Source organism: Sinocyclocheilus grahami, unplaced genomic scaffold, assembly GCF_001515645.1.
Source record: "Sinocyclocheilus grahami isolate Dianchi unplaced genomic scaffold, SAMN03320097.WGS_v1.1 scaffold572.1, whole genome shotgun sequence".
Classification (NCBI taxonomy): Eukaryota; Metazoa; Chordata; class Actinopteri; order Cypriniformes; family Cyprinidae; genus Sinocyclocheilus; species Sinocyclocheilus grahami.
In genome coordinates this window covers 605,017-616,137 of record NW_015505751.1, presented here as the reverse complement: position 1 = coordinate 616,137, position 11,121 = coordinate 605,017, and the positions used below count along the sequence as shown (strand labels likewise).

The 11,121-nt window shown below is 35.5% G+C and overlaps 2 protein-coding genes across 3 annotated transcripts in view; one reads left to right on the top strand and one right to left on the bottom strand.

Annotated features, from left to right (window-relative positions):
* usp1 (ubiquitin specific peptidase 1) overlaps positions 1 to 2,354 on the top strand; it is a 13,225-nt gene extending 10,871 nt beyond the window's left edge. For both annotated transcript variants that reach the window (XM_016239696.1, XM_016239697.1), the window contains exon 9: positions 710 to 2,354. In XM_016239696.1, coding sequence (XP_016095182.1) covers positions 710 to 1,457 — 748 coding nt within the window. In that variant the 3' untranslated portion in view covers positions 1,458 to 2,354. The remainder of the gene's footprint in view (positions 1 to 709) is intronic.
* A 343-nt stretch (positions 2,355 to 2,697) lies between these two features.
* LOC107556541 (dedicator of cytokinesis protein 7-like) overlaps positions 2,698 to 11,121 on the bottom strand; it is a 54,833-nt gene continuing 46,409 nt past the window's right edge. The window contains exons 39-45 of the mRNA XM_016239683.1: positions 5,668 to 5,802; positions 5,464 to 5,553; positions 5,125 to 5,361; positions 4,487 to 4,630; positions 3,966 to 4,072; positions 3,467 to 3,634; positions 2,698 to 2,831 (exon numbers count right to left, since the gene is read on the bottom strand). Coding sequence (XP_016095169.1) covers positions 2,789 to 2,831; positions 3,467 to 3,634; positions 3,966 to 4,072; positions 4,487 to 4,630; positions 5,125 to 5,361; positions 5,464 to 5,553; positions 5,668 to 5,802 — 924 coding nt within the window. The 3' untranslated portion in view covers positions 2,698 to 2,788. The remainder of the gene's footprint in view (positions 2,832 to 3,466; positions 3,635 to 3,965; positions 4,073 to 4,486; positions 4,631 to 5,124; positions 5,362 to 5,463; positions 5,554 to 5,667; positions 5,803 to 11,121) is intronic.

Genomic DNA, 11,121 nt, shown 5'->3' with positions numbered 1-11,121 from the left:
AGGAACTACTAGTGATCTGGACCATTATTTTAAAGTGAAAACCTGTTAAACTACTCAGTAATTACTAAGTAATTTAATAAGTTATTTAACATATTTTATATCTGACATACTGTACAGTCCTACATTTGTGTGAAGCACTAGTGATATTTTAGCAGCAGGTCTTTTGGAGTGGGATACATTGATATTGAACTGACACGAAGCAGAGATCATAATTGTGAACTTATTCAATCATGAGCTTGTCAGCATCACATCCTAATTATTAACATTTTTAAATGAATTATTTTTATTATTAGTCTGTTTAAGTTTGAGCATCCATCCTTTGGTAAGAGTAGTAGTCACAATTTCAACCTGTAGCCGACTTATTTGGGGGATATCATATTCATAAATTAGTTTCCACAAAGAACCCAATTGTTCACTTTTAAGACGTTACTGTTGTGATTAGTAATTAACTGGTTATTCTTTATTAACTGGTCATAGTTCACAAGTAGTTCTCAATGAGGATAGTTTTATTTAATAATTATCAAATATCTAATAAGGTACTACCTTTGTCCTAAATTTGCTACTACTTTACTGCTTAGTTAATCTTGCTTCTCTATTAGTTAATAATATTAAGTTAAGTATTAATGTAGTACTACCTATTACTTCCTGCATAGTTATTTAACAATGGACCATTATTCTAAAGTGTTACCCAATCTTCCTCAATCTTTAGGATGGATCCTTATGCTGGCCTTTCCAAGGTGAATACTCCTCTGCAGACCCCTCTCAAGCTTTCCCTGCATGAGTGGTGCACTCGGCCTGATTCTCCAGACCAGAGCCATCACTACGAGCTCTTCGCCGTGGTCATGCACAGCGGAGTAACCATCAGCAGCGGTCACTACACCACTTGCATCCGCATGATGGATCTCCATCGCACCACACTCAGGCTTCAGTCTCAGAATGAAGATCAAGACCGAGACCGAGAAGAAGACACGAAACGGAAGAAAGAGGAGGTACTTCAAACAGAGTACGATGACGGTGAGGTGTCTTTCAGCTTGCCTGGCAGGGGCCAAAATGTGGCCAGAGTCAGCATGTCCAGCAAATCAGGAAGCAAAAGGTCCTCCGAGGGTGTTGGGCTTTTAGGAGGGCAGAGAAGCGTCACCAGTTATGAGCTCAGCAACAGCAATCAAACCAATCCAGAGAAGGCTTCCGGCTCGGCCAGTCGTGCCGCCGGTTCTTTGCTTCATAACACAGTGAAGAAAGAGACAGAGGAAGAGGGAGTTAATGCTATGGGCGACGGGACCCAGGTGAGTTTTGACCTCGCTCTGCGGAACCTTTTGGACTTTGAGGGAAAGTGGATGCTGTTTGATGACTCCGAAGTGAGACTCTTTGAAGAAGAGGACTTCCTCAGAGCCTGTTCCCCCGAGACATGCTCCACCTCTACACCTTACCTGCTCTTCTACAAGAGAGTCTTTCAATAAAATCAGCCGAAGGGACTCGGTTATGAAGTTTTACTGGTAAGACGTGGACTATGAAAGTACGTTTGCAGACAACTGGAAAAACAAGTCAGGATGTGTTAATAGTCGATATGTTTGTGTAACAAATGTCAGTGAAAAGCCGATGTGAATCTTTCAAGGCCATGACATTTGTTGCCACTTTTTTTGATTTACTGTTTTTGTACTTTATCTTCTTGTTCAGCGAGTCCATGTCATCTGCTTTTCAGTGACCCTCATGCAAACGCACCTTGGCACTTATTGCAACAGTGCATGTGACAGTTTTCCTATACTTTCAAGCATTCCATAGAAGCTCTAATGAATAGCACAAAATGATTTATTGTGCACTGAAATTTTTTTTTTTTTAGATCAATTCTTGCTTGTTTGGGTTTTGTCTCAAGTATGAATTCACATTTTTGATGTCCATTTTGGAGGGTATTATTAATAGCTTAAAAACCCAAAGTAGATTTCACATTAATCTCTTCATTTTTTTGATACTAGAAAGCACAGGCAATGTGTTTTGTTTCCCGCTGCAGGCTATTTGCACAGAGAGAATCAAATTTAGGTGGGCAACCTCGAAAGTACAGAGTGTATAATTTGTCTATAAATGACCACAGGGATAAAGTGACCTATTTTTCTAGGTTATAGTTTATCAGCCATACTTCAGTCCAGTCTAAGAAGCTTTTCTTTCCCATGTTGTGAGCAGGCCCTGCTTTTACACCAAGATCTCTGAGCAATTAATAAAACAATTCACAAGAATCTCTTACATGCTGTTGTATATTTGAGGAGGCAGGGAAAATTTCATTATTTTTCAATTACCTGGTTATGTAGATTCTTATTTGCCACATTAAAATACCAACATATAAAAATAAAAGTCTTTTGATGCAGTGTCTTTAACAACACATTGGAATGGCTATTAGAGTATTTATTTAGTAAAATATTTAAAGTAAACAAAAGGTACATAATGCCGAAAAAAATTCATCACCTTTTTTGCTTTTTCTGTAAGGATTAAATAAACTCTTAAGTTGTACCGTAACTATTAAAAATGCACTGGGATGAAGTAAAAAACAACAATTAAATAAAAAAAAAAAGTGCACAGAGTAATAGAATACAGGTTTTGACACCTTGTATGCTAAATTCATCATCAGTTCTTGTGATCATGTAACAGGCCATTTTGTAAACTAATACAAAATTGGAATGATGTACCAAACGTCTTAACACTTATCTCTTTTTACTTTATGGCAGAAACACTGATATTGTGAGGAGGATTGATATATACAAATAAATAATTGCATTTGTTCTTTTTATTTCTTCAATCTTCACACGTCTAGCTTGCGAAGGCTCATTCTGCTAAAAGAGTCTCTGAAAGAAAAAGAAAAACTTTAATGTCATAAAAGGAGTAAAAAAACAAAACTTTAATGGTCCGCAAACTATTTTCAAAATATGCTCGCCAACAACTTGACTACCTTCTCTCAAGCTGTCCTTTTGCTGCTTGTTAAAATGGAAAAATGAAATCAAGTACATTTAAAACACCCACACCTTTTTGGACAATTATGTAACACATTATCCATGTGTCATCCGTTATGAGTAACTAACTAATCATGCGTTGCTGTTGACGAACTTCACTAAATAGACCAGGCTATGAAGGCCCATTTCCTGACTGTAGTAGGCCTCAATTCGATTTGATTCAATGATGGAATTTCTATGCATTCTGCAATATTTGCAGTACAATTTAAATCACAATTTTGCTTTCATATGAAACAAACTGAGCAACTGTTGAGTACTTTACAGTGAACCATTTGACTTGTATTAATAAAATATTAATGGCCCTTTGATTCAAATATTAAGGCTTGAAGGGCTTAAGGGGGAAACTCCCATTATTCATTCATTCAAACGTAGTTTGGTAAACCAAGTTGCTGCAGTAAGCTGGTTTATCGGGCGCAAGGTGATGTATACAGGACATTCTTAACAGCTTTTGACAATTTTAATTGTCTGACCTGTGTGAGTTCACCTGTAACACAGGTTTGTAGAGTTGTGGGATCTTCCTGTTAATGAGAGGCTGCAGAGCTTCTTTCAGTCTGTGGTAGTTCCTCTCCAGCTCTCTCTGATACTCTTTCTGGTCTGGACCAATCAGACTCTTATTTTTGCGAAGGGCATCTTCACATCTAGGGGAGTTATTAAAGGTTGCAGAGTCAGTTCACCTTAAGGCCATTTCGGTAATGGTACGTGGCATTTACCATGCAGGCATTTCAAAGTTCTAATTGTATTACTGACCACTGTATTATTACCATTTAACTGTTAAAATAACATGTCATGCAACCATACAAAAGCAGCAACATTTACATGGACTGCAATAGTTCAATTCTTTTTGGGATAATAGTTGACCTATATACATATAGTAAATACTTCATTATAAATGTGATGTAAAAAGTCATGGTAAGTAGTTGGACTACTGGAGTCCATGTTAATGTAGTGTGAGAGCATCTGGAATCAAACCTCTTGGTGAAGTCTTTGAAGCAAAGTCGCAGTTTATTATGGTGCCTGTAGAGTTTAGGATCACTTGGGATCTCGGACAGAAATACCTGGGCCACCTCAAGAGGGCCCTATAGATAAATATAATACATACATAGGTTAGAATCATTCAAATGATTTACTCATTTCACCAATGACACAAAAATTTTGTATATATATATATTAATATACAAACATGTATGTGTGCGTGTGTGTCTGTATTAGGGTGTGCGATATATATCGTCTGCGATATCGTAATTGTTGTTTTAACGATATATATATATATATGTTTTTGTTTTTTCTCTGCCCCAAGTATTTAAGTAACTACATTTGTTAAATAATGGGAACTACTACATGGCAATGAAATATATTACACATTCTGGAGGCTGAATTTCCAGATGTTATATGTACCGTTGCTGTGTCATCAAGTTGCTCAAATTAATCCAGAAGATAACTATCAGTGATATTGCATCTGTATTATTAAGTGAAAAGGCTCAACTAGTCACCTGGTTAACAGTGGTGCCAACAGACCCCTGCAGAACCATCTGTAACATTTTGGCATCAGATGGGTCTTGATGAGTAGCAAAAGCCAGCTCCTGTGTCTTCTTCTGCATGTCCTCAATGGCTACTTCAATAGGCGTGGAAATAATCTGAAAGGCAAATAGTAATATATCGATATCTTCCCTTAACCTTACGAAAACACTGTGGCATTCAGTGTTATTGTTAACTAAAACCAAAACTATTAATAAATGTTTTGTTAACTGGAAGCTGAAATCAAATAATATATATTTGCTGAAGTATTGATATATTATATATTTATATAACCTAAATTACTAAAACTGAAATAAAAAATAAAGCTAAATAGAAATATAAAAATAAATAAAATAAAAATGACAAAAGCACATAAAATTACTACAACTTTAAAAAGAAAACAAAAAAAATAAATAATGCAAATTGTTAAAATAAAATACTATAATTAATACTAAAATGACACTGGGCATTACTATGGTATACCATGGTATTAAATGAACAAGTACTACACTCATATTCCATTAGCTATTTAAAAGATCTTGATACTTCTGATGAAATTTTCATCTAGCATGAAAAACTATACAAGCTTTCACAATGCATGTGTGCGAGTTACCTCCTCTTTATGGATGATGTTGATGCGGGTCTTGATGTAGGGGAAAGCGTGGGAGGTAGTGAGAATGGTCTTTCGTTTAAACTGTTCGTGCAGGTCACCGTGAGCTCTTCCGTCGAGTGTGAACGGCGTGCAGTAGACGAAGCGGCGCAGGTTGTAGTTCTTATCGAAGTACGTGATGCGGTCCTTCATTTCATAAGTGTCAAAATATGGTTCAACGTACGTGATCTGAATGAAGGCCTGTATTGGAAAGTGATGTTATTTCTCAATGCAAAGTATTGTCGTTTATTGTTTTTAAAACTGAGCACAAATTTTGCACCATAATGCGGTATTTCAACGCACCTTATTTGGGTCCAATTTACACTTGTCAACTGGATTGGAATCTTTAATAACTTCCACTTGGTCCTCACCAAACCTTTCACCATAGAAACTCTGGAATTAAGGCAAAATTAACAAATTAAGAGAGGTTATGTATGTGTATTACAAAAAACTTTCAAATTGCTTATCTAATAAAACGTGAAACAGAAAATGCAAATGGTTTTGTACCTCAAGCCGATGTGAGATTTCTGCCAGCTTGGTGATGGCTGGCTCTTTGTAGACAAACTCCTGCTCATCCAAGTCACCCAATTTAGAACCATAAAATCCAACTCTGAAATAGGTGCCAAACATCCGCTTTCCATGCTGAAACAAACAAATGTGTTAATTACTAATGTGCTGTTAATTAAAGCTGCCATTTAAAAACACCAGATAACACGGAAACATAAATCCTGTTGGTACTCATTTGACATATGTCATGGGTTTACACTTTAAAACAGTTAGTCATAAAGAAAGGTAAAGTGCAATGAGGCAAACAACATTTTCTCATGGCAGCAAGTTGTCAAGTGACAGCAGCAAAGTAAACATTGTCTGGTACATGTTTACATAAATAACCTGCATTCAACACTGGCAATAGTGGTGCAATTATATAACGGTGAAATACAGCAAAATACAGCCACTACTAATACACTATCATTATTATAGTAGTAACATCTACCATTTGAGGATATCTGAAACAACCTCTAAAAAAGAGGAGCAAAAACTTTGATTTCATTTATTATTATTATTCCAAATTTCTATATAGTTTCTCGATGTTACACTAGCCTTCAAAAGTCTGGGGTCAGTACGTTTTTCTTTGAAAGAGATGAATACTTAAGAAATTAATAATAAATGTTCTTGTAAAAAATTCCACAAACATTAAGCATCTTAACTGTTTTCAACATTGATTTGATACTAATAAGAAATGTTTCTTGAGCAGCAAATCAGCATATTAAAATGATTTTTGAAAGACCATGTGACACTGAAGACTAGAGTAGTGGCTGTTGAAAGTAACAACTGCAAGTTTCATAGCTTAAAATGCCCTCCTTATTATAAACAAAGCATTTATTTAATCAAGCTCCAAAAACGGCTCGTTTTGGATCTGAGATGCAAGACAAACATTTGCATAAACACTGCCTTCAGAGCAAGGCATTGACGAATAGTCATCTTCTCATCATAGGCCCCACTTGATCACGTTGAATTCGAGTATCGCGATGCATCAGAAGCAAATAGAAATTACAATCACTGCCGCTTATCTGGTCTACACTGGATACAGTATACAAATGTGCGTTTGCTTTCGTCAGTAGGACAAATGGAGTGAAAGAACATTTGCTTTAAAGCATTTGGTTTAAACAGCTTATTCGTGTCTTTGTACAGATATCAGAAGGATCCTAGCGTAACGAACAATTGGATAGTTATTTTTAATGGCATCCCGGATTGTGTCGGAGGATTTTATTTTGTAAACGAGGCACGGTGTGATGGAGAGTTCACAAAGAAACATTTGATGAAGCGGAACTGGATCAGACTGCAGCTGCATCACAAACCGTAAGTAAGTGATTTTATGATGCTTTGTCTGGAAATTACGGGGGTGTTTTTTTTATGTTGTCAAAACACTCACATTGTGTTGCGTTGATAATGTTTCCTATGCAATGACTTTAGCCAATCATAACAGTGCCTGATTCCAGACCAGCCTTAAAGGACCCGCCTCTTAAAACAAGTCATTTTAGAGTGACTAAAGTTGAAAAAGTGAAAAAGCATAATAGGACTTTTAAAGGGGTCATGACATGAGAAATCAAATTTGCCTTGATCTTTTGGCATATAACAGGCCTTTGTACTATTAAAACATCCTGCAAGTTTCATAGCTTAAAATGCCCTCCTTATTATAAACAAAGCATTTATTTAATCAAGCTCCAAAAACGGCTCGTTTTGGATCTGAGATGCAAGACAAACATTTGCATAAACACTGCCTTCAGAGCAAGGCGTTGACGAATAGTCATCTTCTCATCATAGGCCCCACTTGATCACGTTGAATTCGAGTATCGCGATGCATCAGAAGCAAATAGAAATTACAATCACTGCCGCTTATCTGGTCTACACTGGATACAGTATACAGATGCGCGTTTGCTTTCGTCAGTAGGACAAATGGAGTGAAAGAACATTTGCTTTAAAGCATTTGGTTTAAACAGCTTCTTCGTGTCTTTGTACAGATATCAGAAGGATCCTAGCGTAACGAACAATTGGATAGTTATTTTTAATGGCATCCCGGATCGTGTCGGAGGATTTTATTTTGTAAACGAGGCACGGTGTGATGGAGAGTTCACAAAGAAACATTTGATGAAGCGGAACTGGATCAGACTGCAGCTGCATCACAAACTGCAAGTAAGTGATTTTATGATGCTTTGTCTGGAAATTACGGGGGGGGTTTTTTTTGATGTTGTCAAAACACTCACATTGTGTTGCGTTGATAATGTTTCCTATGCAATGACTTTAGCCAATCATAACAGTGCCTGATTCCAGACCAGCCTTAAAGGACCCGCCTCTTAAAACAAGTCATTTTAGAGAGAGGGTCCGACTGAGGGTTTAAAATAATAATTTTTCATTATAAGTAAACCTTAAGGAACATATTAAAATAAAAATTTAAAAAATTCATGTCATGACCCCATTAAAATAGAAAATTTATTTTAGAAAATTTGGGGCCAACACTTTTTCACACCACTGTATGTACAGAGCCGGGAACATGTCTGAGTGCACAGGAAGTGACGTATTAATCAGATGCAGAAAGGCTGAACCAAAGCAGACCAACCATACAGCCCAAATTTAGATAACGAGATGAAATATTTTCCATAATAATTCTCTTAATTTATGCAATATATCACATCTATCATAAGTGAAGTAACACATTAAAAAATATATATATCTGTTCAAAATGGGTGTAAACAAATGATCAATAAGCCTAAATGAAAAACTAGTTAAATAGAGCATTCGAGTTAAGTAAGCATATTTAAATGAGTCAAAACATTGTATAAATAAATAGTAAGGAATAAAAGATGCATAAAACTGTGTGAATGATGGACGTTCCAGTTCTGTTCAATGTGTTGAGTTTTCTGCTTGTGACTTTCAGATTGTGTGGGTCTGGATACCAGGTGTCTGAGATGGTTCAGCCCCTCTCTGGTTCATTGCGAATGTTTTTTTCAGTCATAAACGTCATGGAAATAAACCCTCGGACTATGAACTTACCACAAGACACAATAATTAAAGTGGGAAGAGGAGGGGTCAGCAACCAGGGAAATAAAAAAGGAGAGAACAGAACATTTTAATCAGGAAACCAGGAAACTCTTTCTGACTAACAAAACACGTACACACAAAACAAACAAACAGCAATACTACCATGAATCAATACTTAAAGAAAAAAACATGCAAACACAAAAGACAAACTCAAAAATAAGTATGCAATGAAGAAGCAGCAGGCAGAGAAAAGTGCATTAAAGGTCTTTATTAAATGGACAGTTGAGAGAAAGTGTAATGCATTCCTGGTATAATGCTGCAATAAGTGTAAAATTATGAAGGTTTTGTTGAGTCGCTGTCATGCAATAAATCAAAGTAAGATTAATACTAGTATACAAACAAATTGGTGTAAATGAGAACTCAGGGGTCGATTTAGTTTGCAATGAAATAAAAAACTTGTATAAAGAGAAGGTCAGTTGGACATCACTTTGAATGTAAATGTTTTGAAACGATGCTCACCATGATATCCCTTTAGAGGAAAAACAAGCATAATTTATGAAAAAAAAAGAATTCTGCATAGTCTCCAAAAAAGCATCTAGCCCTTATTCAATCTTCAGCTGATTTTGTAAATGGATACCATAATTAATAATTTTGTCATTGGTTACTCACACTCATGTAATTCCAAACCTGTATGATGTTCTTTCTTCTGTGGAACACCAAAAATTAATATTTGAAGACTATCCTAGTTGCTATTTTATTTTTATTTAAAATAGTACTAAATAGTACTCTACTTTTTCAGCAACGTTGGCTCCGGAAGTATTTTCACATTCCTTTTTTTCCCATAGTGATTTAATAATGATTACCAGCTGCGAGGTGAAAATTTCACATTTTAATTTGAAGTAAAAAAATTAAAAAAGTGGCAATTGGACAAAACGACAAGGGTACAAGTTTGTGTACTTACGAAGAAAAGAACTGACTCTTATGTCATTCGCACCGCTTCGTGTTTTTTTTTTTTTTTTTTAACTCAGCTGTTTAAAAAAATGTTAAAATAGTGTGAACTAATGACTTTAACAAAAGCATATGCCATCCATTAGCAACCTCTGAGCTCACAGTAAGTTATCATTAAAAATCAATTCTCCTATGGAGACAATCACTGGGACTATACTTCCAGAACATGACTGTTGCACTCTATAATGAAAATAAATGAGGACCATTGCTGTCAAGCTGTCAAAAAACAAAACAAGAAAAAGTGTAATAAAAGGGTTAAGTGTCAAACTGTTATTTTGAGGCTGATCTTTGCAATGACTTGATCCAGTTCACAATGTCCATGACTGGTTTACGAATCTGACTCATTCATTTTTCAAGCTAAACTGACTCAATGATCCAGTCATATATATTTAAAATATTTTCTTCTATGTTCCATAGAACAAAGAAAGTCCTACACATTTGGAACAACATGAGGGTGAGTAAAAGATGTTTAGACTTTCATTTTTGGGCAAACCAGTCCTTCAAGGTTATCCTCATGTCTCACATAAATCGAACCCTGTGCTTTTGAGACATGATAAGAAGACAAAGATGGCAGTACTGATGAAACATAGTGAGAGAAACGGATGAGGGAGTGAAATGACGCATTCATGAATAAATCTGTCATTAGTGTCACAGTGGCTCCCATGCATGGCCTGTCAAAAATGACAATGTTAACATTGTTTTTCCTCAAGAAAGAGAAGGGAGAGAGAGGAAGAGGGATGCTGCTGCCCACACATCACTGACAGCAGTCCCACAGAAAGAGGGATGGACAAAGAAACGAAAACGTCCATAAAAAGGTTAATGGGTCAAATTCACAGCAAAGAGAGTCATGATAAATGCCCACAGCTTGCACGTATATGGGCCAAGCATTAACCATGAAGTTTAGCACCTACCTCCCAGCCTGTGCTCTGTATAACAGAGAGAATACAGCACAAGTCAACATACACAGGTCACAATCACCCCTTCACTGACTGCAAAGCATTATGGGAAACACTTGTTTCTGAAAATCCATACACTGCTGTTTAAAAGTTTGGGGGCAGTAAGATTTTTTTAAATGAATGATTTTTTTTTAATTTTCTATTCAATTTCTGGAAAATAAATAAACACTATATATATATATATATATATTACAAAAATACACACATGCATGTATATATTTCAGAAAAATATATTGTTTATATATTAAATATCTTAATTTAGAACAAATGATGTGAATAAAAATATAGACATGTAAATACATGTAAATATTTTCAAAATATATACTGTATGTGTGTGTATTTATATATACATAATAAATATACACAGAAAACACATTATGCACATAAAAACTTATGAAAAAAAATTAAAAATTAGTGTTTGACAGCACTAATATATATATATATATATATATATATA